Source organism: Anolis sagrei, chromosome X (genome assembly GCF_037176765.1).
Source record: "Anolis sagrei isolate rAnoSag1 chromosome X, rAnoSag1.mat, whole genome shotgun sequence".
Classification (NCBI taxonomy): Eukaryota; Metazoa; Chordata; class Lepidosauria; order Squamata; family Dactyloidae; genus Anolis; species Anolis sagrei.
In genome coordinates, this window is record NC_090034.1 from 100,999,676 (window position 1) to 101,021,715 (window position 22,040).

The 22,040-nt window shown below is 43.2% G+C and overlaps 1 protein-coding gene across 15 annotated transcripts in view; it reads left to right on the forward strand.

Moving 5' to 3' along the window:
* The window catches only part of LOC137094954 (ryanodine receptor 1-like), a 259,348-nt gene that overhangs the window by 171,049 nt on the left and 66,259 nt on the right, over positions 1–22,040 (forward strand). For 11 of the 15 annotated variants that reach the window (XM_067460970.1, XM_067460976.1, XM_067460973.1 and 8 more), the window contains 9 exons: positions 215–296; positions 1,195–1,325; positions 2,828–3,142; positions 5,933–6,173; positions 6,916–7,003; positions 8,498–8,590; positions 10,359–10,373; positions 18,846–19,016; positions 20,661–20,720. In XM_067460970.1, the coding sequence (XP_067317071.1) occupies positions 215–296; positions 1,195–1,325; positions 2,828–3,142; positions 5,933–6,173; positions 6,916–7,003; positions 8,498–8,590; positions 10,359–10,373; positions 18,846–19,016; positions 20,661–20,720 (1,196 nt within the window). The remainder of the gene's footprint in view (positions 1–214; positions 297–1,194; positions 1,326–2,827; positions 3,143–5,932; positions 6,174–6,915; positions 7,004–8,497; positions 8,591–10,358; positions 10,374–18,845; positions 19,017–20,660; positions 20,721–22,040) is intronic. The other 4 variants (XM_067460972.1, XM_067460978.1, XM_067460980.1 and 1 more) reach the window with 1 other exon arrangement.

Consider the following 22,040-nt stretch of genomic DNA (forward strand, 5'->3'; position numbering starts at 1 on the left):
GGAGAAGCAGCAGCGCCCCCTAGTTTTCACCACCAGAATTTTAGTTTTATAAGTGCTTTAGAATAATTTAGAAGCATGGATTGCACATGCCTACTAGCCAATGATACAGAGCAGTGCCAACTACCACAAGACTATGTAAAGAAGGAAATGTATGTTTTCGGTGTGAACAACCCCTCTTATTTTATTTTTATTTTATTTTTTTGCTTCTCTACAGTGGATGATGTCCAGGTCTCTTGCTACCGAACTCTGTGCAGTATCTATTCCCTGGGCACAACCAAAAATCCTTATGTGGAGAGGTGAGTGCAAGAAAATGGGAGATTTAAACGTGTTAGGGGAAAACTACTCTAAAATATATAACAGAGTGTCCAAAAATCATACAGGATACAAAAGTTGATAGACTCCACCTGTGTATATATACTAAACTATATTAAACTAAACTATACTAAACTAACTAACCGCTCCTTGTTGAGGATTTGAGACTTGGGCAATTCCAACAAAAGGAAGATTCATTCTTGTTTTTGTTTTCAAAGAGTTACATTTTCCAGAGTTTGGAAAGCTTAATTTTGGACAACTCTTCTGAGAATTCTCTATTTTTGGATATGGTGGGTGTCAGTGTGTATTTCATGTATGATGTATGTTTAAATGTAATTTCATGTAGAAGAATAGTAATTGAAATAGATTTGTATTGCCAGGATGTATGTTTACACAATAGAGTTGAAAACAGCAAAGTAACTAGCTGTGAGAATGTGGCCCTGTGACCCTGAGTTCTTGGTGTGTGAAGAGTTAGGGAGTGTCTGAGATAACTCCCTTCCAGCTCCAGTTTTGCTTTCAAGAGTCTATCTCTTTGTTCTGTGTTCTTAATGTCTGTCTGCTCATGGTGTATGTTGGATTTATGAACTGCTCAAGTAAAGCTGAATCCTGCTTTTTACCGGTGACTCCAGAGTCCATTATTCAGTGCTTCCATGATTCTCTGCTAGCCCTGATTCTAGTACATGATGTCCTCAAAAGTAATGCTTCCTAGCTCTATGTATTCCATGTTTATCAGAGTAATAGCATTTATTTAAAGTGATGGAGGATGTGATACTTAGATGCCATGCCAGCAGGGCTTCCTTAGCATGGGTTGTTGTAGGTTTTTTCGGGCTATATGCATGCCGTGGCAGTCACTGCTTTGTATGTTTTGTCCATTTTCTGCAGGCAACGGCCACAACTTGGGGAATGCTTGGCACGACTAGCAGCAGCGATGCCTGTGGCCTTCTTGGAGCCCCACATCAACGAATACAACCCGTACTCTGTCTACACCACCAAATCACCCAGAGAGCGAGCCAGTGAGTTCAGAAGGAATGGGGGGAGATTATAGGGTTTCCTTAGAGGTCGATTTGCTAGTTCCTTCATCTAAAATATACCCTACAGCACCTGGTATTGGTTGGTGGCCTCCCATCAAGAGCTGATCCTTCATATAAAACATATAGAAAGACCAGGCAGGATTTGGCATCTTCGGGGTGTTGTGGGAACATTATCTTAAGATTGCTACTCCTTAATTCTAAAGCTAATGTTTGCCAGTTCCTTCATCTGAAATATACCCTGCAGCACCTGGTATTGGTTGGTGGTCTTCCCTCCAAGAGGTGATCCTGTTTAATGCCCAAAACCAGGCAGAATTTTGCACCTTCGGGGTGTTGTGGGAACATTATCTTAAGATTGCTGTTGCTTGATTACAAAGCTTAAATGGCGTGCTGTAATGAATCCCTTACTTTAGCTAGCCTAAGGGAGTGGGCCTGGCGAAGCCATGGCATCCATTTTAGGAAAGGGAAACAGGGAGAAGCCATCTTAGGTAGGTTTGCCTTGAGGGTGCGTGTTCCAGTCTTAGAGGGAAAATCAGAAGGCTAGGATTGGCTAGAAAGATGGGGATGGAGCCTAAGTGGTTTAGAGGGGGGGGAAAGTGTCTTTTAATCTGAGGTTTGGTCCCTTTTTAGTCAGTTGGAGTTGGAGTTTGGAACTGTTAGAGAGAAGAAGTGTGGGTGTTAGTCAGAGGCAGGTTTGGGTTTGAGAAGATTGGGTCAGTCTTTTGTGAAGTATTCAGGGTAAATATTGAGAATATAGCTAGAATACTGTGTGGAGCAGTACCGCGTTAGTGGACTGTTCAATTCCTAAGGAATTCAGGGTTTTTGGCTAGATTCCTAAGGAGCATTTTTGGGAGTTACTTTCAGAGAGTCATTTCCTGAAGTAATTTTCTGTGGTGGAACTTTGAAGACTTGTAACCCAGAAGCTTTTAAGATCTTGACTCTAACGCAAACATAAGCTTTTTATGCCAGTATTTTACTGAAACCATTAAGCATTTGTACCTGAATTATTCAAGCCTGCTCAATAAACATTCTAGTTATTTTCATCAACTTAGACCAGCCTCAGTGTGAATACCTTTGTGGTCAAAGCATTGCTAAAGTCAGCTTCACAACAGCCTTTAAGAAAATAGTGGCACAGTGTGTGTCACAGAAGAAACTCTCAAATATTACCTCAGCCTGTTTGATTAATACAGAAATGGTGGCAGCGGAAATCTTTTGAAGAATCATTTTAAGACTCTCAGTTCCAGTGGTTCCCAGTTCCTCACTTTTAAATATACAGTTGGTTCAACAACCATACTCCCTCTACCTTTTGTGAGCTTCTTAATTTTGGCTGAGCAGCGAGCATTTGGGATTATTTTATATATTTCCCTGACTAAAATAGTTTAATTAAAATCTTATTCTTCTCTACTACTCCTCACTGTGAGCGTTATTATATTTTGGTGAGCGTAGCACGTGTTTTGTCATACATGCCTTCTCTTTCATATCCCCAGTCTTGGGCCTACCAAACCGAGTGGAGGAGATGTGCCCAGATATCCCCGTCCTGGAGAAGCTCATGAAGGAAATTAGCGGACTGGCTGAGTCGGGAGCCCGCTACACTGAGATGCCCCATGTCATCGAGATCACCTTGCCAATGCTTTGCAACTACCTCCCTCGCTGGTGGGAGCGGGGCCCTGAAACCAACCCCCAGGGCCCTTGGTGCACCGATGTGACGTCCGATCAACTCAACACCTTGCTAGGCAACATCCTGAAGATCATTGTCAACAACCTGGGCATAGATGAAGCTTCCTGGATGAAGCGGTTGGCAGGTACAAAGGGTCAACGGTCAGAGTGAGGATAGATTTGGAGGAGCTTTTATCTTTGAAGGAGGGATCGGTTTCCAAGGAGTACTGAAGCCTGGATAGAAGGAGACTAAGTAAAGGACAGGTCGACATATAGCCTGGGCTTCTAGTCTGCTGTAGTGAAGAATTGCTATTGGAGTGGCGAAACCGTGGCAAATTGGGGGTTTCCCTTGCCCCAGTCTTCTTTGTGATGCAATTGTTAGTACCTCACATTGATCAGCCGTCAATATGGTCATTTTCAATGAGGTCCCATAAGTAACACTTCGATTGGCCAGTAATTGACAGATCTTGGCTAAACTAATGGAACTGCCAAGGAATAGAATCCTTAAGGAATCCTGGGAAATACAGAAAAGATTGTATCCTATTTTTACCAGCATAGGGTTCAGTCCAATGCATCCTTACATTGGCATCATGTTGAGTACCGCATCTCGGCCTACGAGCCCACGAGGACCTTGAGATCATCCGGGGAGGCCCTTCTCTCGGTCCCGCCTGCCTCACAGGCACGTTTGGCGGGGACCAGAGAGCGGGCCTTCTCGGTGGTGGCCCCCCGGCTGTGGAACTCCCTCCCTGCTGAAGTTAGACAGGCGCCTTCCCTCATGGCCTTCCGCAAGGGCCTGAAAACCTGGCTCTTCGAAAAGGCCTTCAATTAAGTGCTATGCTTTGGAACGACCACCGGAATGGACTAGGACTACGAGACTGATTATGACCCAAACAAGACGAAGCGGATTTTTAGTTTTAGTTTAATTAATTATGTGTTAGTATGATGTATGTTTAGCCCTGAATTTATTGTAACTGTTGTCTTTTTGTTCTATGTTCTGTACACCGCCACGAGTCACCTTCGGGCTGAGAGTGGCGGTTAACAAATGCCAATAATAAATAAATAAATAAATAAATAGTGACATATTTATTTATTTATTTATTTATTTATTTATTTATTTACAGTATTTATATTCCGCCCTTCTCACCCCGCAGGGGACTCAGGGCGGATTACAATGTACATATACATGGCAAACATTCAGTGCCATAGACACACAACATATATAGACAGATACAGAGGCTATTTAACATTCCAGTTTTTTCATGGTATTCTGGCCACCAGGGGAGATGTCACTTCACCATCCATTTGTGACACTGATAGAGTACTTCCTTATTCTTTGCATGCTTGCTGGAGAATTTTGATGGCGTTGTAAATTAGCCTCCGCACGTAAGCGGTACCTAAATTTCCTATTTGATGCAACTGTCTTTCAGGCTGCAAAGGTCGACAGCAAGCTACACAAATTGGTCGGAAGCTCACTCTGACCCGGGCTGGCTTCGAAGTCACTTGTGATCTTAATGCAGTTGACTACCAGCTAGCTGCGCCATAGTCCTGACATACACATGTATAAGTTGCAGTACAACAGGATCCGGTCTTACTACCTAGAGCCCCTGCTGGAGAACCATACTTATTCAGAGAATAAGGAGAAATTGCACATCCTTCTTTGGGGTTCAGATAAAAACTCTATTTTAAAATTGACCCTTTTTACCCAAAAAGCGCTGGCCATCCGTGAGAAGATGGAAGCAGAGAGAGGCGACCTTGCTGCCATCAACAAAACTCAAACTTAAAAACTTAATATGGACACGCCACTAGTTTTACCTACCCTTGCCCCCCACCCTAACCTTATTTTAAGGAATTAATCAATTTTTAATCTTTTAAACTCTTTATCTTGTAGTTGCTCAATTATTTAGGAGTGGGTCGACAGGCCAGTAGGCCATGATGCCTTGTATTCATATATGGTTTTACTGTATGTGTATGTTTTGTATGTTTTGCATGTTTTGATATGGTCAAAATTGACTAATCAATAAAGAATTGTTGTTATTGCTGTTGTTATGTATAAGTTGCATTACGTATTCAGAGTGAAATATTTGCTATTGTGCAGTGGATAGATTCTGCAGAAGCAAAGTTGCATCTGCAACAGAGTAGCCCTTAGTCATCAATATGTGTTGTGCAGTGTTGTTTTACAGCATGGGATTTATTCAGTGCTGGCCTAATATATTGCAGTGTATAGATATTTACCCTTTACTGAGGAGATGTAGGATCATTGCTCCCATAGGCCTGGAATAATAAGAATCAGAATCAGAATAATAACACTTTATTTATACCCCGCCACCATCCGAGGGCATTTTTTTTGCAAGGTTTGGTCAGGTCAGGGGTTATAAATCAGTTCATCATTCCTTGAAGGCACACTGGAACAGCCAAGTTTTCAAGCTCTTCCTAAAGACTGCCACGGTGGGGGCTTGCCTAATTTCTCTGTGGATCACATTCCAGAGCAAAGGGGCCACCGCAGAGAAGGCCCTTTCCCTCATACCCACAAGTCACACTTGCGATGGAGTGCGAGAAAGGCCTCTCTGGATGATCGAAGTCCAAGGAGTTAGATCCGCAGGTTCCAGAACTCATTTAAGTTTCCCAATGTGGACATTACAGGCCCCGCAAGAACAATTAAACCCCTGAGTGTGGTGGAGACTCCTTCTCTGGAGGCTTTTAAGCAGAGGTTGGATGGCCATCTGTCAGGGGTGCTTTGAATGCGATTTTCCGGCTTCTTGGCAGAATGGGGTTGGATTGGATGGCCCATGAGGTCTCATCCAACTCTAGGAGTCTATGATTCTATGATGAGTTTCTGGCAAAAAGTCTTAGGAAGTGCATGTTGGCAGCACTGGAGGGAGAGTTGATTATTTTGTTTCTTGACTGATGTCCTTTCCTTCACAATCTCTTCCATGCAGTCTTTGCACAGCCCATTGTCAGCAAGGCAAAGCCTGAACTGCTTCGCTCCCACTTCATTCCCACCATGGAGAAGCTGAAGAAGCGCTCGGGGAAGGTAGTAGCCGAGGAGGAGCAGCTGCGGCTGGAGGCGAAGACAGAGTCTGAGGATGCTGAGATGCTTATTCGGGACGAGTTCTCGGTGCTCTGCCGGGACCTCTATGCCCTCTACCCCTTGCTCATCCGATACGTTGACAACAACAGGTATTGTGGAGATCAAAGTGTCCTTAGCTGCTGTCACTCTCTCCTTCTTATAATAAGTGTTGAGATTAATTTCACAATTCAGCAGCAGATCAGTCGCACAACTTCAACGCTTTCCAATAGCTTCTTCCTGCACAGTATTTTCAGTCAACTGCTCCCACAAACTGCAGTCACTCTGGAACTCTTTTACAGACACTTGAGCACATGCCCGGCCATTGTCAGTTTTATTATTGTTTTCCCCTCCAATCTAGATGACACTACAAACTTACCACAGCACACGGTTATATCTTGTCTTAGCAGACAGGTTCTTTTAATCAATAACATAGAGCCTTCGACGAACAGCATCACAGCACAAGGAGAGAGTATACACTCTACATGACTTCCTTATATACAATTCTATACATTTACACATAGCAATCTCTGATTGGTTCCCAACTCATTGACTTAACTCAAACCCAGGATTACATAATTCACAATCACCTGGACTAGGCCAGAACACATTCCCCAAATGATTCCCTATATACAGTTAATGCATGATTCAGCATTTCCAATAGAAGCCTATTAGCAGTGCATGACTCAGCTATATTACATTACAATACATTGTAAAACCTGACAATAAGATATTTTTTAAGAATGGGAGATTACCAAAAGTGGAGGGAGAAGAGTAAACAGACAGAATTGGCCCTATATGCCTGACGTATGCTAGCAGGTAAAGATACCTACTTACAGTTCTTTGCACTTTCAGAGCCAATTGGTTGACGGAACCAAACTCGGACGCCGAGGAGCTGTTTCGGATGGTTGGGGAAGTGTTCATTTACTGGTCAAAGTCACACGTGAGTGAACTTTTTAATAGAGGATAGTGTTTAGGTGAGTTCTCGTGAAACAAGCTATCTCACAGGTGGAACTTGGAACCCCTTGAGGTGTTGCACAGGCCGAAGACTACATGCTTTTGTACTCCAACAATGACATCAGCAATAGTCAGAAATATTAAAAATTAGCTAGGTATTTTTAATTACAAAAATGTGAGTCAAGCACTGAAAAGGTTAAATGAATGCAATGGCTCAGCAAAAGCTGCATTTAAATATAAGCAGGTGTGCCTGTAGCTTAGTAGCCTTGGTCTATGAGAGGTCCCTGTGGGAGAAGGGCCACAGTATGAGAAGGCCTCAGTGTTAGTTTACCTCAGTGGGAGAAAGGCCTCAGTATGAGAGAGCCCTCAGTGGGAGAAAGGTCTCAGTGTGAGGTAGGCCTCAGTGTGAGTAGATCTGGTGTGAGAAGCTTTGTTGAGAGAAGCTCCAGATTGAACACCATCCTGTGTGAAGGCTGCTGTGTGTAAAAAAATACTGTGTGAAGCTCCTGTGTTACTTCAGTGTGAGAGTGACGCTATTTATCTTCATGAGAAAGAAGCCCAGTGTGGAAGCAAAGAAGGAAGTATAAAGAACTTTGGGTTGTTGTAGGTTTTTTCGGGCTGTATGGCCATGGTCTAGAGACATTCTCTCCTGACGTTTCACCTGCATCTATGGCAAGCATCCTCAGAGGTAGTGAGGTCTGTTGGAACTAGGAAAAGGGTTTATATATCTGTGGAATGACCAGGGTGAGACAAAGGACTCTTGTCTGCTGGAGTTAGGTGTGAATGTTTCAACTGACCACATTGATTAGCATACAATGGGCTGACTGTGCCTGGAGCAAACTTTTGTTGAGAGGTGATTAAATGTCCCTGCCTGCTTCCTCTCTGTTGGTGTGCTGTTGCAATTTTAGAGTTTTTTAATACTGGTAGTCAGATTTTGTTCGTTTTGTTCACCTCCCAACAAAAGTATGCTCCAGGCACAGTCAGGGCATTGTATGCTAATCAAGGTGGTCAGTTGAAACATTCTCACCTAGCTCCAGCAGACAAGAGTCCTTTGTCTCACCCTAGTCATTCCACAGATATATAAACCTTTTTTCCCTAGTTCCAACAGACCTTATTACCTCTGAGGATGCTTGCCATAGATGCAGGCGAAACGTCAGGAGAGAATGCCTCTAGACCATGGCCATACAGCCCGAAAAAACCTACAACAACCCAGTGATTCCAGCCATGAAAGCCTTCGACAATACATAAAGAACTTTATTTGTGTTATGGAAACCTTGTTCTTGTAACTAGTGCAACCATATTATTTTACTACAAAGAAAACCTTGCTAGGAGGGAGAACATCCCTTCCTTACTTAGGCTCCAAGAAGAGGCCCCAGTCTCTTCCCTTTTTGGTAAATAAGGCGTAACTCATTCCTCTCATCGGATCTCCCGCTTCCCTGCTGCACAGGACTCAATTTATTTTTTTCCTTTTATTCGGTAGAACTTCAAACGAGAAGAGCAAAACTTTGTCGTGCAGAACGAAATCAACAACATGTCTTTCCTAACAGCCGACAGCAAGAGCAAAATGTCCAAGGTAAGAGGCGTGCCAGAGAGTGTGTGAGGGACACCCTTTAGCCAGGGATGGATGGGATGGAGGACACAAGTCTTCTCTTGCCAGGAGCCATAATATCCCTCCAGGACAGAAGAACCTTTGTACCAACAGCTATTAAGTTTGAGTTCCTCAGGACATTGGTCTATAAACGAGCATGGCACTTGAGTGAGAGTTTGAGCTTGTGAGGTAGAACGTCCTCAGTTCCAATCCCAACACAATTAGGAACTATTTTGGGTGTTTTTGGGCAAGCCCTTATTGCTCAATTTTCACTCTGTCTAATAGCTAACATAACAGTAGTCATGCTGGCCTACTCTGAACAGTACTTGTATGAATTGCTACGGTACTGTTTGTGAAATGCTTTGTGTGAAAACTCCCTAGAGTATTTCCTGAGTAACATTATTAGCACTGTTCTTTGCCTTTCCTTGTGGGGTGTTTCTTTTCTTCTTGAATGAAGGTGGCCTCTACCCAAGCCAGCTTGCAAGACCCAAATCCATTTCACTCAACCCTCCAACTCTACCACCCCATTCATAATCAATTGAGAGACTAACAACCCATCTTTTGAAACCTGGTTTGCAGCTGACCAGTTGGGAATATCTGAGAAGAACAGGCTCGGTCTTTGGCCCATCATTGAGTGTATCCCCTCATCTCATGCAACATGTGCATAATTCATTATTCTTTAATTTCTTTGCAGCATTCAGAGATGTGGGTCAGGATTGGCAGTGGTAGAGAGTGAGGGAGTGAGGAGGGAATGGTGGGATAAAGGAGCAAATAGCAGATCAGGGGCAAAACCACTAAAATGTTCTTAATGCCAACTGGTTTCAGATGACCGCCTACATATTTTTAAACTCTTCCAAGGAACGAAAACTAGGAGCTTAGTTGTCCCCTTGTGAACACTGGGTGGAAATGACAGGTTCCCCATCGTGGTCACTGTGAATTGCACATATGGTAATATCTGCGTTTGAGCAGACATATGTGCGAATTCACAGGTGAGCACTCGGGGAACTACGGTTACAGGTAAGCAACCTGTATTTCCCCATCGTGGTCCCTGTGAATTGCACATATTTCTGCTCAGGCGCAGAAATTACCATATGTGTGAATTCACAGGTGATCACTAGGGGGAACTACGGTTACAGGTAAGCAGCCTGTATTTCTCCATCGTGGTCCCTGTGAATTGCACATATGTCTGCTCAGGCGCAGAAATTACCATATATGCGAATTCACAGGTGATCACTCAGGGAACTACAGTTACAGGTAAGCAGCCTGTATTTCTCCATTGTAGTCCCTGTGAATTGCACATATGTCTGCTCAGGCACAGAAATTACCATATGTGCGAATTCACAGGTGACCACTCAGGGAACTACAGTTACAGGTAAGCAGCCTGTATTTCTCCATCGTGGTCCCTGTGAATTGCACATATGTCTGCTCAGGCGCAGAAATTACCATACGTGCGAATTCACAGGTGATCACTTGGGGAACTACGGTTACAGGTAAGCAACACATATGTTCTGTATCAGCCCAATTCTGCCCAGTGCTTAACCTCTTTGTGTGAGCAGCGTTTCTTACTCCTTTGATCGGTTAGCTGAAATGCAGGGAAGAGAAGGAAGAAGCTGGTGGTGGGGATCTTGATACCATCTTGGGCCTGCGGGTTCTTTGTTCTGCATCCATCCTGGGTGTACAACTCCATCTAACCTTTTGTTTCTCCTCTTCTGTCTTGTCTCCCTCTTCTCCCCTGCACCGTGTGTGAGTTTAGTCTGGAGAAGGCCAGGTTAGAGAAACAACGGCCCTTTTTGTTGTCGTCCTTTGGGCCACGTGGAGACCGCATGGCGCAATGCGCATCTCTGCCGGGACCCTCCCCTCTCTCCTTGCTGGAAAATGAAGCGGGAAACCCTCCGAGGCAGGGGGAGAGGGAAGGGGACGTGGCTGCATGAACCATGGCGAGAGCACAATGGCTTTCCGCAGCTCTGGCAGCAACGCATCATGCATCCGATGGGTTGGCACCAATGAGCCATCAAGCACCCCATTGGCAGGGCTGACTTTCTCTCACGCACTTAAACAAGACTCCGTTGTGTAGATGGCAACGTTGCGTTTTTGGAGTCTCTCATGCCATTCCCTTAGCATTGAAAGGTGTCCCTTATTGCAAGGGATGCCTTTTATTTGAGGAATGGGAAGCTTGTTCCTTGTTACAAGGGCTGTCCTTTATTTAAGGGGCAGAAAGTTTGTCTTTTCATATAAGAGATGTCTGATTATGATGGCTGGAAAGCTTTTCCTTTTTTACACTCCAAACAAGATGCCTAAAAATCCCATATTTAAGTATGTGAGCCCTTCATAAAGACAGAAATGTGTGCACCATATATACCGTATATTCTTGAGTATCAGCCGATCCAAATATAAGCCGAGGCACATAAATTTACTACAAAAAACTGGGAGAACGTATTGACTTGAGTATAAGCCGAGGGTGGGAAATGCAACAGATACTGGTAAATTTCAAAATAAAAATAGATACCAATAAAATGACATTAATTGAGGCATCTGTAGGTTAAATGTTTTCGAATATTTACATAAAACTGTAATTTAAGATAAGACTGTCCAACTCTGATTAAACCATTATTCTAACCTCCTTCAGTGTAAATGTGCTTACTAGGCCTGGGTAACAACGGAAAAATTTGTTTCTAAAATCGATTCGTTTTTTGGGGGTTTTTTGGGCGTTTCGTTATTTAAAATAATTACAAAATTTTCCTCTTAAAAAGTTCGATATTTACGAAATTTCGTAAATGTGAAAAAAAATTACAAAACATTAACAAATCGATTTCCGAAACAATAACGAATCGATTCGTTAATGGCGGACGCGACCGCGAAATACGCTAAAAAACCTCCAAAAACTTCTGAAGCTTCCCTCTGTTGTTGACTGTTGGTGTGATATTATAATTTTTTTTCACTAATTAAACCATAAAACTGGCCCAGACATGCGGAAATAATAACGAAACGACCTCGGAACAATAACGAAACGAATACAATAACAAAATACGAAGCATTTACAAAACGTGTTTAAAAATTCGTTTTTTTAAAAAATTGCTCCAGAATGGTTCGTTATCGTTTTGTAATTAAAAAAATTAACAAATTATTAACGAATTACGAATTAACGAAACGAAACCGCCCAGCCCTAGTGCTTACATGTCCTTCCAATAATAATGCAAAATAATAATAAATGTAATAATAATAATAATAATAATAATAGTAGTAGTAGTAGTAGTAAAATAATGGAAATGTAATAATAACAGTAATAATAGAGTAAAATAATAATAAATATAGTAAAATAATAAAAGTAATAAAAATAATAATAGAGTAGAATAATGGAAATGTAATATGAGGGTTGAATGAAAAGTAATGCCTCCACCTTCGTAACTCCTCAGCAGATGGCAGTACTTTTATGCGGCAGGTACTGGCTTGTTCGGTAGACTCTCCTCTACAGTTCCATTTTGGTGGGAAGCCTTAGCATTGAATGGTTGTATTGTTAAAGTGCAAAGTATGGAACCCTGCACAGACGGTCGATCAATGAGACTTAAGCAATGTGCATTCATTGAATTCTTGACAGCAGAAGGTGTCATCCAAAGGAGATTCATCAGAGAATGCAAGCTATTTATGGTGATTGTGTTGATGTGAGTACTGTGCGTCTTTGGGCGAATAAGTTTAAAGATGTTGAGGTGGGAACATCTGACTTGCATGACAAACAAAGAGTTGGACGTCCTGTGACAGCAACCACCGAGTTTCACAAGCAAAAGGTTGACAAATTGATTCAGGATGATCATCATATCACTCAGAGAGAAATTTCAAGCCTAATCAGCATTTCACAAGAACGTGTGGGTCACATTATCTTTGCTTGGCTATCTGAAGATCTGTGCACGATGGGTACCCAGGATGAGAGAACTGTGAAACGCTGGCTGTGGAAACAGAGTGTCGATTTCTTCCGTGACAGCTTCAGAAAACTTGTTCATTGTTGGCAGAAATGTATCCAATTGTCTGGTGATTATATGGAAAAGTGAATAGTGGTAGTTAAAGAACACATTCTAAGGATTATTTCTGTATTTGATTTATTAAAATATTCCCATCCAAACCCAAGTAATGAAGGTGGAGGCATTACTTTTCATTCAACCCTTGTAATAACAATAAGAATAATAACAGTAAAATAATAAATGCAATAATAATAAATAGAGTAAAATAATAAATGTAATAAAATAATAATAATTACAGAGTAAAATTATAAACAACTTTAACTCGAGTATAAGCTGAGGGAGGCTTTTTTAGTCTTAAAAGGGGGGCTGAAAAACCTGGCTTATACTCAAGTATATACAGTAAGTTATGAGTATAAACAAAATGTTAATTTTACAGATACATGGCCAAGTTAACTGATACCAATATAGGCTGAGTATCCCTTCTCCCAACATCTGAAATGCTCCAACATTGTCCACATGGATGGCCGAGATCATGATACAAACTTTGTTTCATGCACAAAATTATTGTGAATATATAATACATAAAATTACCTTCTATCTATGTCTATAAGATGTATATGAAGTGTAAATGAATGTCATCTTTTGACTTGACTCCCAGTCAAGATCTGAAACCCAGGACATCTCTGGCCCCAAGCATTTCGGACAAGGGATACTCAATCCGTACTTCTCATTTGGTCCATAGGTAGAACATGACATTGTTAATAGCTATTTCCCACTTGCCAGTCCATATTATGAATTGTAAGATTATTGTTTTTGGCAACACTACGTTCTCCTTATCGGACTGGGTTGCTTTAGGGCCCCAGGTTTTTGGAGGCCCACCTTGAAAACTGACCTTTTCTGTCTTGTACATCCCATTCCTCTCCCAGCATGCCTTAGAACCCCCTCCCTATAACCTGGACCCACGTTGTCTGGGTTCCTTTCTCTGTCGGCCATCCCAGTCTCCACCCTTCCCCTCCAGAGCCCATAATCCAACTGCTGTGACATCTTTTGCGGGAGGGAGGAGGTGCCCGCGATGCCACATGTGGCAGATTATGTGCCTTGGCTACCAATGGCGCTGTGTGTCTCGTGTGTGGTTTATGTCGTAGCGATTAGAAAGGCTCTCTCTTGCAAGGCTGACTCGGGGAGGGAGGGCCTAGACCGTGCTGAGTGGGAAATGTCTTGGTTGTGGTTTTATTGTTGTTTGTTTTTCCTTCTAAGGAGGGGTGGGGAAGAGGGAGGGAAACCCAACTTTATACTAGTCCAAGCCTCTCTTTCCTCATGAGATTCCATGTTTCGTTGCCTTTCATGCGGCCGCAAGAATCCCAGGTGCTTGGCCACTCGGGCACCTGAGAATTTGCAGTCCAAGAAACCAGCAAAGGTTTTCTAGCCCTGGCTTCTTTTAGATTTCAGCTACACTCCAGGCATTGTTGTACTATTATTTATTGATTAATTGATTTATTTCATGCATTTCTACCCCGCCCTTCTTCCCCCCAAGGGGGGGCTCAGGGCGGCCTCACATCAGCATCATATGATGCTGTCAGCATATAAACAACAAGGGTTACAATTAAAACAGTAAAAAAATCATTAAAACACAATATACAGATATATTACCAAGTTCATTAAACAATAAATTATAGATTCTAGTTAAAACCATGACCAAGTTGGGTAAATCCAATGTCGCATATGTCCTGACTCCAATTGTTGCTATCCGTTAGACGAATACCTGGCTCCACAGCCAAGTCTTCAATTGTCTTCTAAAGGACATTTCTGTATACGAAGCCACACGATCTCTTCATTCATCTGGAGATGCCCTGCTCTCGATCCCACTTGCATCGCAAGCGCGATTGGTGGGGACGAGGGACAGGGCCTTTTCGGTGATGGCCCCATGACTCTGGAACTCCCTCCCCAAGGACATCAGGCAGGCCCCAACGTTGGCAGTTTTTAGAAGGAGCTTGAAGACGTGGATGTTCCAGTGTGCCTTCCCAGAATAAGGACTCCCAAGCAATATGTCCCAAACGCACTTTATGAGAGAGTTAGTACTGTCTGCACGCCCACCTATCTTTAAAATATCCAACCTATTTCCCTGGACATGCCCAGCATTTCAAAATTTTAATTCTTACATTTGGCCCTGCCACAGGTTTTTAATTGCGTCATGTCATTATTGTATTGTTTTGCTATGTTATGAGTTATTGTATTGTTGTTGTTTTGTTTTATGATGTATTTGGGCTCGGCCTCTTGTAAGCCGCACCGAGTCCTGCGGGAGATGGTAGAGAGTATAAATAAAGGTATTATTATTATTATTATTATTATTATTATTATTATTATTATTATAGGAGGGAGGTGGCCATCCTGATGTCCTTAGGGAAGGAATTCCACAGACGGGGCCACTGCCGAGAAGGCCCTGTCTCTCGTTCCCACCAACGGCATTTGTGAGAGTGGTGGGATCAAGAGCAGGGCCTCCTCTGGAGATCTTGTGATGGTTCATAACAGGAGATACGTTTGGACGGGTAATCTGGGCCAGAATCTTTTAGGGCTTTAAAGACTAAAACCAGCACTTTGAATTGTGCTCGGAAGCTGATCGGCAGCCAAACTGATATTACTAAACTCTGAAAAACAAACAATGCCTTTCTCAAATAACCCAGGCACCGCCAGATCCCAATACTAGTAAAAATATAAAAATAATGTATTTATTACCCGCCTTTCCTGATAGTTCGAGCGGGCCTCCTAATATTTTTTAACAAGCACAAGTCTTGTTTTTCCAAGACTCGTACTTGGAAAAATTGTGGTTTTGAACCACATCCCTCCCCTCAGTGCAGCCATCCTCCATGCTGGTTGGGGGATTCAAAGAACTGTAACCGCCAAAAGTAAGTTTTCCAAGCACAGTCTGAGGTCTGCTGACTTCTACCGCCTTCTCAAAAATCCCTCAAAAACATAACTCTTTCCTCAACTGAATGCCTCATCCCCTTTTTGGACTTCCCCTTCCATGTCACCATCATCCATCCACTTCACATTTGTCCTCCAGTTGTTTGCTGCCATGCTTTGGATCTCATCATCTTTTCTTCTTCCCATCCCACAGCTATTTTTAAAAGTATTATTTCTGGAGGCTGTTACAGAGAGAACTCTTTATAGGAAAAACATGTGTATTGTTGCTTCTGAAGTCCGGTATTTATTTTTGTCTTCAGTTAGTGGAGCCAGTAGCTGGTGCATGATGGTGGTTTGGATCTGTGTACTTCCAGCAGAAATATCTCAGAAGTGACAATGAACAGATCCTTTCTTTCTTTCCTAGTGCAAGATTCTGTGTGTTTACATGTGTATTAAAGATGTTTTTAATACACCTAGAAGACCTTCTTTAATGCACTTTTGTGTTTCATGTCTTCTAAAAGGCTTTTGAATTTGTCATGCTTTTTATTCATTATCTTTTTGTTGTACTTTTCATTATTCAATGCAAGATGCCTTGGGTTCCATTTCTGGGAGAATGGCAGGATAGAAATAAGATACTGTAGTTAGAGCAGGCACGGGCAAACGTCGGCCCTCCAGGTGTTTTGGACTTCAATTCCCACAAATCCTGAATTGTGAGCATTGAAGTCTGCAATATGTTCTTGGAGAGCTACAAGATCTCCTGAATCCTGAAGAAGAGCATCCTTTTGAAGACAGGATGATGGACAACCTGTCTGTAAGTGTCAGAGAACAAGGTAGAGATCAGAAAGAGTTTCAAGCGGGAATGGACCAACTTGTGGCCTCCAAGTGTTTGGACTTCAACTCCCACAAATCCTGAATTGTGGGCATTGAAGTCTGCAATATGTTCTTGGAGAGCTACAAGATCTCCTGGATCCTAATTGAAGAGCATCCTTTTCAAGACAGGATGATCGATGACCTATCTGTAAGTGTGAGAGATCATAAAGAGTTTGAAGCAGGAATGGTCCTACTTGGGCCCTCCAGGTATTTTGGACTTCAACTTCCACAAATCCTGAATTGTGTGCATTGAAGCTTGGAATATGTTCTTGGATGACCTGTCTGTAAGTGTCGAAGAACATAGGAGAGATCAGAAAGAGTTTCAACCAGGAATGGGCCAACTTGTGGCCTCCAGGTGTTTGGTCTTCAGCTCCCACAAATCCTGAATTGTGGGTGTTAAAGCTTGCAATATGTTCTTGAAGAGCTACAAGATCTCCTGAATCCTGAAGAAGATTATCCTTTTGAAGACCTGTCTGTAAGTGTCAGGGAACATGGTAGAGATCAGAAAGAGTTTGAAGTGGGAATGGGCCAACTTGGGCCCTCCAGGTGTTTTGGTCTTCAACTCCCACAAATACTGAATTGTGGGCATTGAAGCTTGCAATATGTTCTTAGAGATATACAAGATTTCCTGGATCCTAAGTGAAGAGCATCCTTTTGAAGACAGGATGATCGATGACCTATCTGTAAGTTTCGGAGAACATGGTGGAGATCAGAAAGAGTTTGAAGCAGGAATGGGCCAACTTGGGTCCTCCAGGTGTTTTGGACTTCAATTCCCAACAATCCTGAATTGTGGGCGCTGAGGACTTGCAATAGGTTCTTGGAGAGCTACAAGATCTCCTGGATCCTGACTGAAGAGCATCCTTTTGAAGACAGGATAATCGAAGACCTATCTGTAAGTGTCGGAGAACATGGTAGAGATCAGAAAGAGTTTGAAGTGGGAATGGGCCAACTTGGACCCTCCAGGTGTTTTGGACTTTAACTCCCACAAATCCTGAATTGTGGGTGTTTAAGCTTGCAATATGTTCTTGGAGAGCTACAAGATCTCCTGGATCCTAACTGAAGAACATCCTTTTCAAGACAGGATGATTGATGACATGTCTGTAAGTGTCAGAGATCAGAAAGAGTTTGAAGTGGGAATGGGCCAACTTGGGCCCTCCAGGTGTTTTGGACTTCAACTCCCACAAATCCTGAATCATGGGCGTTGAAGCTTGAAATATGTTCTTGGAGAGCTATAAGATCTTCTGGATCCTGACTGAAGAGCATCCTTTTGAAGACCTGTCTGTCAGTGTTGGAGAACATGGTAGAGATCAGAAAGAGTTTGAAATGGGAATGGGCCAACTTGGGTCCTCCAGGTATTTTGGACTTCAACTCCCACAAATCCTGAATTGTGGGTATTGAAGTCTGCAATATGTTCTTAAAGAGCTACAAGATCTCCTGAATCCTAAAGAAGAGCATCCTTTTGAAGACAGAATGATCAATGATCTGTGTTTGAGATCATGGTAGAGATGAGAAAGAGTTTGAAGCGGGAATGGGTCTACTTGGGCCCACCAGGTGTTTTGGACTTCAACTCCCACAAATCCTGAATCATGGGCGTTGAAGCTTGAAATATGTTCTTGGAGAGCTATAAGATCTTCTGGATCCTGACTGAAGAGCATCCTTTTGAAGACCTGTCTGTCAGTGTTGGAGAACATGGTAGAGATCAGAAAGAGTTTGAAATGGGAATGGGCCAACTTGGGTCCTCCAGGTATTTTGGACTTCAACTCCCACAAATCCTGAATTGTGGGTATTGAAGTCTGCAATATGTTCTTAAAGAGCTACAAGATCTCCTGAATCCTAAAGAAGAGCATCCTTTTGAAGACAGAATGATCAATGATCTGTGTTTGAGATCATGGTAGAGATGAGAAAGAGTTTGAAGCGGGAATGGGTCTACTTGGGCCCACCAGGTGTTTTGGACTTCAACCCCCACAATTCCTAACACCCTCAGGCCCCTTACTTTTCTCACTTAAGTGGAAAGGGCCTGAGGCTCTTAGGAATTGTGGGAGTTGAAGTTCAAAACACTTGGAGGGCCCAAGTTTGCTCATGCCTGTGTTAAAGGATTGTTGGGTTGGGTTCAAGCCCATCAGTTCATCTGGCCAAGACGTACCCTTCTTGTAAGCAACCCCAGGTGCAGTGTGCAGTTAGGAATTGTGGGAGTTGAAGTCCAAAACACTTGGACGGCCAAAGTTTGCCCATGCCTGTATTAAGAGTCACAACTCAGCTTCGTTGGATGCTTCCCTGGAGGTTGGACCCAACAGTTGACTATTCATCCTCTTCTTTCCTTCAAAGGAACCTTCCCGTAATCTTTCCAAGTCTACCCTTCCCTTGCCCTCACATGGCTGACTCCCAAGCCAAGGGGGTGTTTGGCCATTACCTTTCTGCCCAGCTGACCTATTGCTCTGCTGTGGAATGGCCCGAGCAGGAGGACTTCCCTCCCTTGTACTGATGTCTTTTGTTCTCTCCTAACACCTTTCTTCCAGTCGGGTGGCTCAGACCAGGAGAGGACGAAGAAGAAGCGTCGTGGGGACCGCTACTCTGTCCAGACCTCGCTCATTGTGGCCACTCTGAAGAAGATGCTGCCCATCGGCCTGAACATGTGCTCCCCAACTGACCAGGAGCTGATCAACTTGGCCAAGATACGCTACTCCCTGGTGAGGGGGCTTGGGCATAGATTGCATTATAGATGAATGTAGCACCATCTCTTGACATCTGTTTACGTGGCTCTTTATAAAGTCACACAACACAATAGGCAGCAAGTCCTGCCCAAGACTGGTTTGAATCTGAGGAGTGGGGTGAGCTCCGTCTGTCAGCTCCAGCTTCCTGTGCAGGAACATGAGAGAAGCCTCCCACAGGATGGTAACACATCTGGGCAACGTCTTTGCAGACAGCCAATTCTCTCACACCAGAAGTGACTTGCAGTTTCTCAAGTCGCTCCTGACATGAAAAAAAAGATGAAAAAGAAAACTTTGGGGTGGTTTACTTACTTACTTAGGCGATCCCTCGTTGGCCGAGTAGGATAGTCTTCCAGGATCAGTGTTTTGGTGGGTCCGTAGGTGACTGTGGAGCCCTATTCTTGATCTGCATCTTCTCCCACAGTGAGGGCATCGGTTTCCAGATGGAAGGCGGTCTCGGTCAGAGTTGGCTTGACGTGCCTTCCTCTTGGCATGTTTCTCTCTTTTACCCTCCATTCATGCCACTTCAAATTCTGCAGCACTGCTGGTCACAGCTGACCTCTAGCTGGAGCACTCAAGGGACAGGGCTTCCCAGTTCTCAGTGTCTATGCCAGAGTTTTTAAGGTTGGCTTTGAGCCCATCTTTAAATCTCTTTTCCTGCCCACTAACATTCTGTTTTTCGTTCTTGAGTTCGGAGTAGAGCAACTGCTTTGAGAGACGGTGGTCGGGCATCCGGATAATGTGGCCAGTCCAGCGGAGCTTCAATGCTGGTGGTCTTTGCTTCTTCCAGCACACTGACGTTTGTCCCTGTCTTCCCAAGAGATTTGCAGGGGTGGCTTAATGCTATTGTATTATGGGGACTGTAGTTTTACAAGGTCTTGAGCCTTCCCTGACAAATGCCTCACCAAACTGCAAATGCCAGGATTGCATTGCATTAAGCCCTGGCCATTAAATTAGAGATGACATCCCTCAAGCAAGAAATCCAAATGCTTCCCCTTTTGCTTTGGCCCAGCACTAAGATTACCGTATTATCTGAATCTAATGCGCACCCTAATTTTGGTGAAGTTATTTAGCCCAAAAAGGTGAGCATTAGATTTGAGTTAACAGGATATTTCGTTTGGTTCTAGACCACCTCTTTAGGATATCGTTCTTTCCACGGTGACTTTCTAAAGTAATAACAGTGTCCATAAATAAAAAACCAGCCAACAATTTCAAACACTTCTGTGAACAACTTAGTAAAGGTAAAGTGTTCCCCTTGACATTAAGTCTAGTTGTGTCTGATTCTGGGGGTAGTGCTCATCTCCATTTCTAAGCCGAAGAGCCGGCGTTGTCCGTAGACACCTCCAACGTCATGTGGCCAGGATGACTGCATGGAGCACCGTTATCTTCCCACAGAAGCGGTACCTATTGTTCTACTCACACTTGCATGTTTTCGAACTGCTAGGTTGGCAAAAGCTGGGGCTAACAGTGGGAGCTCACCCTGCTCCCCAAATTCGAATCGCCAACCTTTTGGTCAGCAAGTTCAGCAGCTCAGCGGTTTAACCAGGGGTCCTGTGAACAGCTTAGTTCAGGTGGGACGGTTGTCATGTTCCTTTGCTCAAGTGAATGCTCTTTTCTCTTCAGAAAGACACCGATGAGGAGGTGCGTGAGTTCCTCAACAACAACCTACACCTTCAGGACAAGGTGGGTGCTGGTGCTGTGTAAAGGAATACATGAGCGATTTGATAATATGCTAATGAGATTACTATACAAACCAAGCTAGTTTGTACTTTCTGGGCCAATGTGGTGATGAGATCTTGGGTGTCAATTCCAAATCTGTCAATGCTCTCAGCTTTCAGGAGATGTGACAAATGGGCCGTGAGGGCACGCAAGAGGCTGGGGTGTTAGCTAGTGTTACAAAATGTGTAGGTTGCCAGAAAACCATTGTCTCCACAAACTCCACATACTGGAGATTGTGGATGTATTCCAGTTTGGCCGTTTTTCATAATAATAATAATAATAATAATAATAATAACCAACAACAACAATCGAAGAGAAACAACTGGAAAAGCTGACCCGATATGAGGATTTAGAGATCGAACTGCAAAGACTCTGGCACAAGCCAGTCAAGGTGGTCCCAGGTGTGATCGGCACACTGGGTGCAGTGCCTAAAGACTTTGGCCTGCACTTAAACACAATCAGCGCTGACAAAATGACCAGCTGCCAGCTGCAAAAGGCCACCTTACTGGGATCTGCACGCATTATTCACTAATACATCACACCGTCCTAGACACTTGGGAAGTGTCCGACGTGTGATCCAATACAACAGCCAGCAGAGTGTCTGCTGTGGATAATCTTGTTGTGTTTAAAATAATAATAATAATAATAATAATAATAATAATAATAATAATAATAAACCTTATTTGTATACTGCTCTATCTTCCCGGGGGGACACAGGGCGGTTTCCAAGCAACAACATCAAAACATACAGAGTCACAACATGAACAAAAAATAACAGTAACAGCAACATAAGCATGGAATTACCCAACAACACATAATATTAAAGGGAAAAATCCTGCCTGCTCTTCGTATCTATTTGTTAGGGCAGGGGTCCTCAAACTAAGGCCCAGGGGCCGGTTACAGCCCTCCAAGGTCATTTACCCGGCCCTCGCTCAGGGTCAACCGAAATGACTTGAAAGCACACAACAACAACAACAACAACAACAACAGTCCTATCTTATCAGCCAAAAGCAGGCCCACACTTCCCAATGAAATACGAATAAGTTTATATTTGTTAAAATTATTCTTCATTTTAATTATTGTATTGTTTTAAGTGTTTTTGCACTTCAAATAAGATATGTGCAGTGTGCATAGGAATTCATTCATTATTTTTTTTCAAATTATAATCCAGCCCTCCAACAGTTTGAGGGACTGGAACCTGACCCTCTGTTTGAGGACCCCTGTGATTGAGGATCCCTGTGTTAGGGCATGGAAAAGGAATGGGTCAGAACAATTAAAAGACAC